Here is a 15,952-nt window from a genome sequence, read left to right on the forward strand (position 1 = left end):
AAAGATAGGGAGAGAAGGAAAGCATTCTAGACATGGGACACAGCCTGTGCAAAAGCATGTAGGTGAGATATGAAATATTGTGTACAGGAAACAAAATCAAGTGGACAACTTGGCTAACGGTACAGAGCATGTGAAATCGTTCTAAAGATACGTTAGAACCACATTATAAAAGGTTTTAGATACCTAACAGAGGAGTTTGGTGGGGTTTTTTTCCTTTTCCCTGAGGCAAAAGTCAGACACTGAACTTCTTGAGAACGGAAGTGACAAGAGGTGCTTTAGAAAATCCTCCTGTTAGTTGTGTGGATGGGTTGAAGTAGGGAGAGACTAGATACAGAAACACCAATGAGGGAGCTATTGTAATAATCCAGATAAGAAATGGTAAGGGCCTAAGATGGTGGACATAGAAATAGAGAGAAGGGATGCAAAAGATGTGTAAATGTAAAATCAACAAATGGGAAGCAACATGGTAGAAAGAGCACTTTGGTTCAAATCCCACTAACACTTATTGTCTTTATGACCTTAAACAAATCACTTAACTTTCCTGGGCCTGTTTCCTCATCTGTAAAATGTGAGAGTCAGAGTAAATGCCTTCTAACAGCCCTTCCAAGTCTACATTTGTGACCCTACAAAGCCTTGACAACTGATTGGATATGGAAGGTGAGAGAAGGGAAGAGTTGAAAATGACTCCTAGTTGTGAACCTGGATGACTTAGAAGGATGATATTATAGATGGAGACAGGAGAGACTGGAGGAGGGGTGGCTTTAGCAGGTGAAGATAGAGTTCTATTTTGGGCACGGTGAGTTTGATGCCTGTGGGACAACCAAGTGATGCTGATGTGGAAGTAGAGTCCCAAAGTGAGGCAGCTGATGTGTACGTTTGGATGCAACCTTCATAGAGACAGTTGAACCTTTTGGAGATGAGAAATGCAGAGATAAAAAGTGTCCAGGCAAGAGAGGAACAGTCATATAGGTAGGAAGATGACCAGAAGAGATTATCATCATAAAAATCTGAGGAAAGAAATTAACTGGGAAAAAGGAGTGGTCAATATTGTCAGATGCTCCAGAGTGGTCAAGGAGGAGGAATCAGAAAAGGCCATTGGATTTAACAATTGAGAAATCACTGGCAACCTGGGAAGAGAGCAATTTTAATTGAATGGTTTGATCAGAAGCCTGACTGCAGGGGGTTGAGGGATGAGTGAGGTTAGGAAGTAGCGCCTAGCTTTCTCTAGAAGTTTGGCTGTGAAGGAGATAAAGGATAACAGAGAAGATGGCAGTGTAAAAGGAACAGGGGACATCTCGATGTGTTTGTAGGTTGCAGGGAAGGAGCCTGTAGAGACTGAAGATGGGGAGTGGGCGCAGGAGAATATGACAAATGCCGAGAGACGGGATTAAGAGCACATGTAGGAACAAGGCCTTATATTGAGAGGAAGGGGTGCTTTATGGTCATGGGGAGTAGTCAGTGGAAAGCCATGGAGACGGGAAATACAGCACCATGCACGAGGAACGTTAAGGTCAATTCAAGTGGCCAGCAAGAGCAGTAAGAGGACTAATGGTAGTAAGGTCAGAACGGTCAGTTGAGGCCAGATCATGGGGGCTAAATCCCAAAGAGAGGCTTATTTTAGTCCTTTAGTTACTACTTAGTCCTAGAGGTAAAAGGAGCCAGCGGAGTTTACTGAGTGGCCTTATCAGACCTGCACTTGAAGGAAATCACTGTGTTTGGAAGGCAAGGAGGCCAAAAGAAGAGGGTATTTTAATACAGCAGTTGTTCGAGTGAGATGTGATGAATGCTTTAACTAGGGTGGCAACCAGAGGCAGAGAAGGGATAGAGTCAAGAACTGTTGTGGAGGTAGAAACAAGAAAAGTGGACAATTGATTAAATATATAAGGAGAGTGTGAAGTTGAACCATAGGACAATAAATTATTACACTCTTCTCAGGAGTAGCTGTATTCTGGGCCTCAGTTCAGAGCTGATTTGATTATCATCTTCCAAGTAGAAAAAGTGGAAGGAGGTTGGGAAACCATCTTCGGTCCTATGCTAGGCCTGGCTCTCTGGCAAAGGGGCAGGAATGGGGGGAAGCAAGAGGCACAGTTCTTAAGGTGGAAAATTGGACAGACTGAGCATATACAATGATTCATCACCAAAACGCTGGGAAGTAGCTTTCATAGGCTACCATGGAATATTTCAACACATCAGCCCACTGTTCTAAGATAAAAACCACCATAAATGTATCTTTTTATAAATTCAAGGACAGAGCAAAAATGATTTTCTGGATATCCGAAGCAAATCTACAATTCGTTTCACATAAATGTCTCAATACATATCGGAATGTGAGACATCTGAATTTTCTAAGCCCCAGCCTAAGGAACCAAGGAAAGGACAATGAGAATTCCTACCCTGTGTGTCTCCTCCAATGGCAAACAGAGAGGAATTATATCTCAACGATTAGCATTAGTTTCAACTGTCTCTCAACTACAGAATCAGCTGTGTTACAGGACTGAAGGCTTCTATGCTCTATTTCTTGTGCAGTGTGGCTGCTTAGTCTTCCAAAATCAACAAATGACACCTTCAGATTTAAGACCAAGTACAAGCAGAAATAGGCTTCACTAAGCCTAACCTGAAAAGTTAGGGTTCTTCGCAAGCTATTTTATCCATAAAGCATTTCTGCTCAGGCCCTTTGACTGAGGTCTATAGACAGCTTGCCTGATTTTTTTTTTTAATCCCTCTTCCCTCAAATCCTCTCCTAGGACTGCTGAATGAAGCTCAGGTACATCAGTGAAGAATCCCGCAGCCAAATGCCAGGAAGCAGACCCAGGACAGAAGGGCCTCAATTCAAACCCCTTTTTTGAGTCTCTCTATTTGACAGGTAATTCTTTCCCCCCTTAACATTTCTTCACAGTGATCAAGCAGAGCACTCTCACACAATATCTGAGATGATAAACCCATACACACCTATATACCAAGATTCCCAGCCCCTCTCCCCCTGCCCAAATGCCCATGGCACCCTCCTTAAACTTTAATCAAGAAACAAAGCAGCAGTAACAATGTGATCAGAATGTCTTTATTGTCTTCCTATAAAAATCATGTAAACATCAGCATACAGACACCTCCTCCCACTCTCAAAATAAAAATGATGATGATGCATTAAGCAGGAATTCAGATGAAATTGTCAGGAAAAACCAAGTCATTTGTCAGATGGATGCAAACTGTTAGTCTTTATGGCTTGACAGATACAGAAGTGTAGAGTGGGAGAGCCAAGAAAACTGGCACCAAAGGACATAATGCCAAAAATTTTTGTGCAATTTTAGCTATTAATTGCTTCCTGTGACAACTGAAGTATAACAAAAAACAATTCATCTTGTTAGCACAGTGCCTTGTATACAGTAGGTGCTTAATAAATATTAACTACTGGCTATTGGTTTAAATTCCCACCTTTCATCCTCAATCTTTTCCCTTCCACTCAGCTGAAAGATTGACTATATATAATCAGCTTTGATATGGGAAAAATTCTGATCCCTTTATTGCAGAACTGCCTTAGACATCACTGTTTTACCACAAAGACTTGAGGGGGCTGGTGGCATGTATGCTGGTAAATGTTCTGGGGGAGAGGAAGGGGGGATGTACACATGACATACTTTGAAGTTTAATCTGCATTATTTTCTCCATTGGCTTTCTTAAGCCTAAACAATCAACAAAGCTCTACTCTGTAACCAATTTCCAAGGTATAAATGCTCACATTGAAAATTTAACAACCGACTTTCTGGATTAGAGCTGGCTCCAGCATACCTCTACATGAAGCTACAGAGATTGCTAGAGAGAAGGGGGGGAAGTAGATGGGAATTAAGTGCATGTTAATTTTCCACCAAGAAAAATAACATTGGTGAGAAGCGTATGGGTCATAGAGAGAATTCCTGTTAAAGTTCTTTTCCAAACCACTAATCTGGCATATCTGTGCTGCTGACAATCATCTCAATGAAGAAGGGTTAGAAACACCCACTTAAAGATGTGTGAACCAATCCTATACATGCTCACTCATGAGTAATGATCAATGCCAGGTACCTAGTAAAGAATGTGACCATACTTTACTTTTCTGCCTTTACACTTTCAAGGAAGGTTAGGATAGGAATTACATGATAGTCAAGTTTTGATTAAAATTTAACTTTCCTTCTCCCTCTGCCAACCCCTGAGAACTTTCTCAGAACCATGTATGTGATATATTGAAAAAATTCCGAGTGGTTATAAAGTAAGATACCTCTTTATTCTCATTTATACAGAAAAAAATTGTAGATGCCATTAAATGACAATGAAAACCATTACCTTTAGTTCAAGTAGATAAAAGAACAATAAATATCTCACAGTAGAGATAGCAATTTTTCCTCCTCTGATTATTGAATACTCCAGTAAAAAGAGAAAACATTATTAGCTCAGGTACTTTCTGGATGAAGAATACCAAAGGTCTCAGCAGTCTCAATCTGGTCTGAATAGCCCATAGGCTATTAAAGAAGAAAAAATCATCTATGATGATTGCTCTCTCTACCTCTTTCCCATATAAAAAGTATTATTTCTTCTCATGTCATGCCACCTAAATGTACTATTCCTATTACATCTGAGAAAAAGGAACCAGCTTGGAAAGAAGAGATGAAATTACTTATTTCCCTAGTTCAGCACCAAGAAGAAGTAAGAAACAGGGCTACAGGTTTGGAAGACCATTACCTCTGGGAACCTTCACCTGGATTTATTAATTTGTACAGTATATTATGTACTGAAGCCCCCCTTTGAACTGATTTGAAGAACAGTCTACTCAACATTCGAGTGGAGGAAAGAAAATAAAATTTAACTATGATTACTTGGCCAAAGTTCTAAGTAGGATGGAAGGAAAGGTGAAAGATACTAACAATAGAAAAAAAAGTGAATTTCAAGCCCTTGGCTACGTTAGGGTGAAAATGAATAGTATCTTTGGCTGTTGTGATAAAAGCTACTGCCAATCATATGTGTACCAACAAATGCAAAATGTCATCATACTGACAGCTAATGTTAAATGGCTCCATGAAAACACTCCTCCAGGTGAAAGATCACGAAAGGGCAGAGCTCAGGAAAGTAGACACAGAACTGCCCCGCCAAGGAACAGGATCCAGAATTGCCTCAGTGAGGAGTCTAATGACATTAAAACAAGGATATGAAACCTTATAAAAAGAACTAGTTAAAATGTGTTAACACATTACTGCTCCAAAAAAAATCAGTTGAACCATTATGTGGGGTATTTCTATGTAACAAAAATAAATCCAAGTCTTAGCTAATGGTCCAACTATTACAAACAATATTTTCGGTCCACATTTGTGATTTCATCAGCATGTGAAACTCCTAGTATGAAAATCTCCTGCACTGATGCAAATTAAGAACTCTTCTGCAAATCTTACAGTCTTAAGAGAATTACCTGGGGGTCCTAACAGGGAAAGTTTATACAATATCAGTACAACAAAATTCTAGTAGAGCAAGGTCCAGGGAGTCCTAAGGAAACAAAGGAGGGAGAGCCCCAGATTGAGATCAGTACATCCAGGGTCTGACCTGAGCTCTGCACTAATCTGCTAAGCGATTTTCACCAAAGCAAATAACCTCAAAGGGCCTTGTCTCTTCATCTCTAAAGTGAGCATTTAACTAAATCACGGCTGAGGTCCTTGACAGTTCTAACATTTGGGGTCCATAACTGCTTCCGAACAGAACTCAAGCTCCCTACTAATTGACCATAAGCCAGAGTTTTGACAGTCCGGTTATGTTCCAGAACTGCCTTGAAAACCTGGTCACAGATTTTTCTGCTCAAATTGTAGATGTTACAACAAGTCACTAATATAATCCTTCTCTCCAATTTTCTAGGAGTACGTAGCCTTTCACAGGTGGTTTCCAGTTGTCTATCCATCTAACTGTAGCGAAGAGGACAGAAGACAGAGTCTCTGATAAAGCCCAAGCCTAATAATTTTCTGTTACTTCAGTTTCATTTACTTTTTGTGGGCACAAATTAAACACACTGGAGTCCATAGTGGTCTAACAAAAAAAATACAGCTATGAGAAAGAGGATAGCTTTTAAATAATATGCCACTGAAAATCTGTTAACTATACATCCCCAAAATACCAGAGTGACTTCAATGAAGATAAATTAGTTTCAAGTTCTAGTTCCCAACTTCTTGCTAATATACACTTCCTCATCCACCACTGACTGCATATATTGATCCTAGTTTGTTTTTTTTAAAAGCTTCAACACTTTCAAATCTATATTTGTTTCACACAGACCTCTTCCCTTCTTTTGTATTTTCCTCCACCTTTATGGGATTTCAAAAATATTATAGTGGAATGTGTTTTAAGAAAAAAGGTCAGACAAGTTGATGATGTAGGTGGTGCTTCACCAGCAAAATTTGTTAAAACCATAATGATTTTTATATTGAAAATATATTTAAACCCAGGGCATTTTTACTGTGCTACATGTGTGGAAACGTGTATGTGTATGTGTGCATCTATATCTGTATATATAAATGTGTGTGTGTGTGTGTGTGTGTGTACACACAACTCTTTATTTTCAAAAATTCAAATAATGCAGCCACATTAATCCTTGAGTTTGAGTTGGAGGAGAAAGTATTATTCGTGAGCACAGTCAATAAAAAAACAACTACAAGGCCTTTAAACAGAACACCCAGGAATCACTGGTACTCACTTAGTTACAGAGGCAATCTGTGTGATTTACAGGCATCAAAAACTGAAGGATAAAGAATAACCTTTTACAGGTTTTTTATAAGAAATCTGATGGACTGTGGAGCCTATAGAATATGGACTGAAATATTCTGATGAATAAGAAAAAACAGAAATAAAATGATACCTAACAATACTGACTCTAAATCAGGATGGAGGTGGTTTAAATGGACAACCTGAAAAATCCCATCTCTCCAAAATGAGACAGCATACTGGATTACAAATGCAAGATTATATACACAATTATATTAAGTTAAGCCAGTTCATATATTACACCCAGCAATTCAAACAGCATACTGGAGGGACGGGGAAAGTGGAGAAAGAAAGGATCCACACTGAGGAATCCCATTCATTCCAATCCACGGAATCCTGTCCTTTTCCCATTGTGGTCGGTGGTATCTGCATAGGAGTCAATGATACTGTAAATGAAAGGATAAAGCTTAACATCTGGTCCTGAGCTTGAACAGCTTTTGCATTCTTCATTGTAATACGGAGCAGCAGCTTATAAATTTGCCCTAGAAAATAAAGAGTCAGACTATTTAACAAAAAATAAAGGTAATAATGTACAGATAAAACTTACAAAAGTATTCCCCCCATGCCAGTTTTATGAAAATCTCAAGATCATAGTCTACATTTTGGCTCTAGGAAATATATCTTTTTCACATGACTGGAGAACAATCTTACATAAAACAAAATGTTTTAAAAAGTCATTTGCCTTTATCTCATACCCTCAAGTGCACAGATACACAAGCACTCATACATAAGCCTTTTCCTTGTGTGACAGATATTAAGAGCAATAACACAGGCTGCCTGACCATTCCCTAGTCATTCAGCTTCTAAATAACGTTGGAAAGCTTTCTGATTAACCTGAAAACAAAAAGACAAAACAACAACAAATAAACAACCCAGCCATAAACAATAAGCATTCTGCTGCACTCAAAAAGCATGACTCAGTTGATAACTATCTATCTACATCTGGCTAATCTGCTCCTTTTTTCTATTAGTTTTGACAAATATGAAAGGGGAAAAGTATAGTCCTACCACGTTCAGGGCCTTTTACCAGGAATTAGCCATACTATGTTCTTTCAATATATCATGGACATAGTATAACTAAAACCAAAACACTGTAAACAAAACCCTCAAACCAGAAATTTCACACCTACTTTCACTTTGTCTCCCTTTCCCAAATGAATTCTTTCCCTTCCTGCTTGTGACGTCCATCCAGGTTTAGCAAACAGCTCTTCTAAACAGAGAGACAAATTACCATGTACTTACCAACTGTCTGTCCTCTTTCAGTAAGGAAAGTGTGCATGCCATAGATGTCTCTCATCAATTCTGAATCCCCAAAGGTAAAATAAGCCACATCTCGTTCGGCTGCAGCCGCTGCCAGTATTTGTATTAAGGCTTAAGCAGAGAGAAAATAATACTAATCACAAATCCACAGTGTGACAACACACCAAGGTACTTCTAACTTCTTCAAACCAGCTATGTTACAGTTGGTAAACAACAACACTAGTTTAGATTAATGCCTTACTATGCAAATCATTTGAGATTATGAATTGTGCTGAATGGAAAAAAAAACCTCTCAAGGTTGTGATTCTTCTCATATTTTCTTTAAGAACACAAAAGCAGTGTAGTACAGTGATCACTGGACTCAGAATTAGGCCAGACCTGGGTTTGATGCCTGTCTCTTATACTTTTCAGCTGGGTGACCATGGGCAAATGATTTAAACGGAGCTTCAGTTTTCTTATCTGTAAAATGGTGATAGTTATTTCACTATACAAATGTACCTACCTCCTAGGGCTGTTGGGAAGATCAAGTAAGATAACACATGTAAAAAATCTTTCAAACATTCAATGCTATGGAAATGTCTGCTATCTATTAAGAGTATTTCATGGTACAACGCAACAAATAAAAAGGCTCATTTCAGTTATACAGCCAAGAGGCTAAAACAACTGTCCTATTTTCTAAACTAAATTATTCTCAAATATTTACTTTAAACTTAGCCACTGACCTTTCACTGAAAGAAAACTGGGTTTTCAATGGATTTAGTGAAAAGATACTGATATGCTCATTAGAGAAGTAAATCACTAAACTTGCAATGTATTCCCTTTAAAAAAAAGCTTTTACTAATGACGATTTTATGTTGCAAGCATTTTCCACTCACTCACTTAAGATTAAACCTTCTCTTGTGCCAAAGAAACCAATTAATCAAAAAATATTCAACAAATGACCATGTCTGACAACATCTAGACTGATTTTTTCCAGGTAGCCTCCCACCTTTCTGCTGTGAAGGAGGTGGCATATTTCATTATCTCTTCTCTGGGATCTTCGTTGGTTTTTCCATTACTCAAATGTCAAGTTCCATTAGTGACCTCTTCATTTAACTTGTTGTAAGCATTGCAGATATTGTTTTCTTGGTCTCATGAATCACAGTAAGTTTTCTAGACCCAAGATTCCTTACAAAGTTAAACTCAAAGAAGCCTAATTTACAACTTTCCACCAAAGTCCTCCTCTGGCACTTTACTGCAGCATAGAGGTGACTCTAGGTTCCTGAAGACTGTGCCAGAAGAACACAAGTCCTGGCTGCTGAAAGACTATGGGTCTCAGCCAGCCAAGTACTGCTTAGATAATTTCAAAGAAGTTTCATTATCAACAGACCAACAGGAAAAAGAGATAAGCTTTTTCTGCTACAGCAATACACTAAGACCATCAGCTAACATAAACTGTGTCAAAAGAGGAAGCATCTACTCCAATAAAATCACTGAATCCCGAAGTAACGAAGTAATCTAAAACATTCAACATGTTGACATTTTGTCTTGCTAGACACATGCCTTCGTCCTCAGGAAAAGGAAAAGAAATTTATACTACAACTATGACAAATGTGTAAGAGTTAAAAGATCTTTTAAAAAACAAACTTAGAAACAGAATATAACTCAATAACACACCAGGTCAAGAAAGGAACCTTTGACATTTCATTATGATTACAATTCTAAATATTATCAAAGGATATGGTAAATTTCATCAATTAACATTTCTCAAGTATCTAAAATGTGCTGGGTGCCATAACTGGAATTCATTAATCTCCTAAGTGTTAAAGTAATTTATCACAAGAGAGATGATGTTTTAATTAAAACTACTTAACTTGTCTATTAAAGCTTCAGTAAACCCATTTTTAAAGGTGCCAAATTATGTTAATCTGCATACCAAAAATGAGGCTAATGAATCTCTATTGCCTGTAAACTTGGCATATTATTTATTACCTTTTAGCTGGAATGTGAAAATCTGACTAAAAATATATCATTGGTAAACAAAAGACCTTTACAGATCCAGCTTCGTAAGTCAGAGACAATTTTGAATTTCCAATTTTATAGGATCATAGATTTAGAGCCAGGGCAGATTTAGCAATCGTCACCCCATCCTCCGCCCCCCCTTTTTTTAAACATATGAGTAAACTAAGTTATAGAGAGAAGAAGTGACTTGCCCAAGGTCACACAGGTAGTAAGTGACCCAGCTGGGACTGAACCCAGATACTCTCTACCTTCAAAATTATGATCTTTTCTGCTGTGTATCACGTGGATTCTCAATGTTTCATTCAGGAAAATAAGGTACTATCAAGAACAATCTAAATATATAAGACTAACTGCGCTCCATTTCTATCCAGGTATAGCTCTAACAATAATGACTTACATTTATATAGCACCCACACTTATTACAAAGTGCTTACATACACCATCTCATTAGACCCTTACAACAACCTTGTGAGGTAGGTTAGTGAACTAAAGTGCTGGACTTGGAAGCACAAAGATCTGAGTTCAAATCTTAACTTAAGCTACTTACTATTTGACCCTGGAAAGTTATTTAATGTCTCTCAGCCTCAGTTCCCTCATCTGTAAAATGGGGATAATACTATCACACACTTCACAGAGTTGTAAGGATCAAATGAGACACGTAGAACACGCTGTAAGTCTTAAAAGTACTATATAAATGTCAGCTAGACTTAGTCTAAGTATCATTCTTACTTTATAAAGGAATAAAATGAGGCTTACACCAACAACTTACACTTATATATTACTTTAAGGTTTACAAAGAGCTTGCCTCACAGTCTCTGAGATGTCTGGTGCAAGTATTGTTATCTGTATCTATAATCAGGAAAGTGAGGCTCAAAGAGATTATGTGACTTGCTCACACAGCAACAGAGTGCCAGAGCTAGGATTTGGACTAAGGTGTTCTGATGACAAACCCAGTACATTCTCCATTAGGCCTCAACACAAAACAGACTCAAGGACAGCTCTGCGTTGTGGGTCCCTATAGAAACACAACCCAATGGTAACTGAGCTGGCTGGAGTGCTGGGAGATGAGCTTTAGAAGAAAATGACAAGAATAAGGTTAAAAAAAAAAGACCTTTCAAATACATAGATACAGTTAATCCACTGACATAGGTACACTCCAAATATATCCAAACTCTCCCACCAGCCATTTCAAGCTTTAAAAAAAAATTTTACTCCCTTGAATGTGTAAAAAAGACAAATATATAAAAATGACATGAAATTTTCAGAAAGAAAAATGACTATTACAAAAATGTAATAATAATGGTTAAATGAGTACTCTAAAATACAATCAGGTCCCTCAGACTTTCAATACCTAAAAACCCCCAAATCCCCACAGCTCTAGAGAACTGTGCCTGGACGCTGAAATGAAATCTTCCACTTCTCTGGTTGGGAAAGAGTAGATCTGCAATATAACAAGGTGTTTTGGGGTGTGTGGACTGGGTCCAGGAAACGATATAAAAGCATCAGATTCTGACTTCAAGCATGTCTAAATGCCAAAGGAATTATTTAATTTAAACTGCAGGGAGTTGGGTTTTAATTTTCTTCTTGGCAGAAATTTTAAGCTGTAAAAACAAAATGAAACAAAACAAAACAAAAAACAAGCATACATGACTAATTAAAAACAATTTGAATTCTTTTTGCAATGAATGCACTCAAAGAAGAATGAAACAACACAGGGAGGAAGAGCAAGACAAGACTGTGCTTTAGGAATATTAACATGTAGTAACTGGTACACAAAGTAAACTCTACCATTTCATAATGTATGATTACTTAAATGATTCATATGTATCCTGCCAGGGTTGTACTGTTAAGTTAAAAAAAAAAACCCAACTCTTAAAAGTTCCCATAGACTGATTTCTAGTTTAGTTTTTTCTCGGATCTCACATTCCGTGACCTCTCTAACCCTTCCAGGATTGATGTGAATACAGTACTTGAAAGTGAGATCTGTAGACAGATAAATGCATACATACACGTATATATGTGTGTGTATATAAATATTTAAAAAAATCTCTCTCTGTTCCATGATCCTACACTATTTTTAATCTCCTACCTTTTTGACTACTACTTTTTAACTCCACATTTATTCTTCCCATCAATTATTTTCAGGTGTCTCTCAAGGCTCAGTCAATCCTTCATTCTCCATATTTCTTTTATTTGTACACTTACTTTCCTGGACAAATTATTCTCCTTACAACTCCAACTCCAACTACTATCTCTATGATGGTGACTCCCAAATCTAGGACCCTCAGATACCATCTAAGAACTAGGTTACATAGTACCAACTGTCCCAGATATTGCAACATGGGTATCTCATAATTACTATCAACTTTAAACTCAATTTCTCTGGTCAGACAAATGTCGCTGTGCCATGAACTTGTGATGCTTATTTCCCAGGACTGTGCTTTGGTTCACAGTGCTCTCCCCCTACCTAGAATGCTCCTGTTCCTTTCAGTCTATTTTCAATGCCCAGATCAAATCTTACAAAGCCTTACTTCACGTCAATAACCTACGCTATCACTAGTCTATTCTACATAATTAGAACTTTGTTAAGAAGATCTCTAATTGTCATTACCATATATAAAACACATACACTCCATAGAGTATCTTATGTATTGTTTCATGTATATATCTGTCTTCACCAGTTAGACTAAGCTACTCGTGAGCAGGGCTCATGTCTTGCTACTATTTGTCTCCCACTCCCACTCTCTGTCCCCATACCCAGTCCTTTGTATGATAGACCAAAAATACCTAATACAAGTTTTTTGTTTGAATAAAATAGACAAAAATTGTGACAATACTTGGAAGGTAAACAAACATGGGTTCTCCACTAAGAAAGAGTGGAAAGAGGCTGCATTTAGAATCAGGGTTCCAAATTTCAATTTGGTCTCTGCCACTTATGACTTGCGTGAAGTTGGGCAGGTCGTATCACTCAGGTTCTCAGTTTACTCATCTATAAATGGAGAGGGTTGGACTAGATGGTTTTCAACATCCTTCCCAGTTCTAAAGCTTAAGCCTATAATGAGGAATTCTTGTCAGTTATTTTAGAATCCCACAAATTCTTTTTTTAATCAATCCTCTTCAACAATTTCTAGCCACAAGCTTCTTCCAATTTTAAAGGCCTTCCAAAATACAACAGAACCTTTTGGTGAGATAACTATATTGTGGCAGTGCTACTCACGGTGGCAATCAGCACTGCCATGGGTTGGCCTCATGAAACAGTACCTCTTCTTGTTAAAGCACCATAACTTTCAAGGAAAATCCAGGACACAGGATCAACCAATAGAATCCATTCTCCTCTACTTTCTCAAAGTCTTTCTGGTTTCACTTACTATGTAATGGTAATAACATGGTAATCTGCATTTAGATGTGAGGAAATGGGATCATATATAAGGCAAGGGAGTAAAACAAACATTTAAAGTATTCCATTTTGGCATGCAGCACGATTATCCAACAAACAGCTGAAAGATAATGTTTATTGTCTCTCTCTCCCTGGTTACTTATATTGCATTTGCTTACAAAAAAGGAATTCTGTAATTCATTAGTCTACCTTTCCTATGCTGAAAGGCTACTCAATGTAACCGGATCAAACCCAGATTATAGATTCTCTTCTTCAGCATGTAATTCACAATTAGGTTGAGTGTGATCAAGCCTGCAAGAACAACATGCCACCTTTCTCAATAATCAAATTCTCCTGTATCTTACATGTTATTTCAGTATTTGAGAAGAATGATTGAAATTGGAGGACCTACTTTTGGTTGCTCTGTGGTTTTTTTTTTATTTTTGTGGCCTTCCATAAAAAATTATATTTTAATAAACTTCCAACCCTCTTCCTGCTCCTCCAATTTAGAACTAAACTTTTTTAAAAGACTCAAACAACGTCACATCCCAAAATCTAATTTCCCCATTAATTTTCACCAGTACCACAGGTAAAATAAATATTTGCCACTGTAAATGTATGCCTTGCACAAAAATATATACATACATACATATATGTGTGTATATATATGGATGTGTGTGTGTATCTATATAGATACATATATATAAGTGCCTATAGCTATATTAACATGCAAAATACCAAACTGCCACCAAGCAGCCCTAAATAAAACAGCTCAATCCTGTGAAATCCCTTGATGTTGAAGAATCTGGTATCTTTAAATAAAACGCTTGAAGGCAATTAGAGTCCTTGGCCAGAACAATACTGAACATAAAGAATACAGTTTAAAGGTAGTATAGGAATAATTTTCACAAATATCAAGGGACTTATAATCCCTAGCGAATAAAAGTAGCCCATTAACTAAATACGGTCACCTGCTGACTATTAAAGTTTTACATATCAAATGAACAGTAAGCAATACACATTTATAATATACATCTAACTTTATCAAATTGTGATTCTGTCAAGTAAACACATAATTGTCCTGATCAGCATTTTTCTTAGGGCTTAAAAACAATCTAAGAAAGCAATTAATTCTTCAGTACATTTTGAAGATATGCTCTCCTAAAATGGGTATTAACTGCCCAGAAGTAAGAAATTGTAGCCAACTATGGTGTCCTGAGTTAAAGATACCTGAATGTTTCTGAACAGACTACAGGTACCCAATCTTTTCAGTGTGAATGTGTCAAAATCTGCTTAAAAGAAGGTTCAGGCATATACATTCTAACTGTGAAGTAGGTGGGAGGGCCACTTCATTTATCATTGAACTTATTCAATATATCTAAAGATCTATGATTTCATCACTGTGACTATTCTTTTCACTACTGCAAATTGCAGCCGCTTGATGTCTTAATTTCCAGAAAACTTCATGAGTTGCAATGTATTAATATTATCCGCTAGTTTTCTGGTAAAGAGCTTCTCCAAACATCTATAGCCAATTCTCAGACGCGTATTCATACAGGTGTCAGTTGATGAGCCCATGTTCAAAGCCTACCCTGAACCTGCCAACGCTTGTGTTCCATGAGTTTACCCTTCAAAAAAAAGAGCCCACCAGGGCAAGACCCACACTAGGACAAGGTACTAGAGAAGAACTTCAGTGGAGGCCTTTGTGGGATGATTTGACTAATGGTTAGAAGGAGAGAAACTGCAAAAACAAAATATGCCAATTAATGAATAGATCTTTATTGAGGACTCTGTACCATATTAAGTATTGTGGCAAAAAAAAAAAAAGAAATATAAAACATAATTCCTACTGATGGAGAGAGAAGATTAACACCCACAAGAATAAATAACACAAAAGTCTATTAATGTTTTGAATCACATGGTATAGACTATAAATCTGTCAAGAATCCACAGATAGGGAGGTAGAACCTCAGGCGTGCCTTGGAGGATAGACAGAATTTTGATAGGTGCAGGAAATAGATAAGGACATTCCTGGCAAGAGGAGCATAAATGACGACACATAGTCAGGAACAAGCATGGAACATCTGTGGTATGGTGAGGAGCACATATTAGAGCAGAAGGTGTGTGCTACAGAGTTGTAGGGGGAAAGAGAAACAGATGACATGAGGGTAAGGACTAGAAAATAAGACAAAAGGGGTTAAATTTAAGAGTTGGAAATAATACATAAACTAATAGTCAGACAGACAGTAGATAGCACTTTGTTGGCAAAGAAGCTTCCATAAAAAGTTATTTAGTAAAGTAGTAACATGATGAAAGCAATGCTTAAGGAAAATCAGTCAGACTACATTACAAAGGAGAGCTCAGAAGGGTAAAAGACAGTTAAGAGCTTATTTACTAAGTGATAAAAGCCTTGACTAGAGCATCTGTAGAGAGAAAGAAGAGGGAAGGATGAGTATAAGGGATGCTAAGAAGGCAATTAGCAATTGATGAGTGACTACCTAGAAAAGATTAAGGAGATGAATGTGTCAAAAGTTCCAATCTGACTTA

The 15,952-nt window shown here is 37.5% G+C and overlaps 1 protein-coding gene and 1 long non-coding RNA gene across 2 annotated transcripts in view; one reads left to right on the forward strand and one right to left on the reverse strand.

The window, feature by feature from the left end:
- Positions 1–15,952, forward strand: part of LOC110215405 (uncharacterized) — a 46,734-nt gene that overhangs the window by 27,528 nt on the left and 3,254 nt on the right. Inside the window, exon 2 of the long non-coding RNA XR_002326498.2 lies at positions 2,745–2,863. This is a non-coding gene — a long non-coding RNA (uncharacterized LOC110215405). The remainder of the gene's footprint in view (positions 1–2,744; positions 2,864–15,952) is intronic.
- Positions 3,037–15,952, reverse strand: part of PARG (poly(ADP-ribose) glycohydrolase) — a 117,101-nt gene continuing 104,185 nt past the window's right edge. The window contains 3 exon segments of the mRNA XM_020996785.2: positions 3,037–7,227; positions 7,230–7,250; positions 8,011–8,139. Coding sequence (XP_020852444.1) covers positions 7,085–7,227; positions 7,230–7,250; positions 8,011–8,139 — 293 coding nt within the window. The 3' untranslated portion in view covers positions 3,037–7,084.

Source organism: Phascolarctos cinereus, unplaced genomic scaffold, assembly GCF_003287225.1.
Source record: "Phascolarctos cinereus isolate Bilbo 61053 unplaced genomic scaffold, phaCin_HiC Scaffold_3;HRSCAF=262, whole genome shotgun sequence".
NCBI lineage: Eukaryota > Metazoa > Chordata > Mammalia > Diprotodontia > Phascolarctidae > Phascolarctos > Phascolarctos cinereus.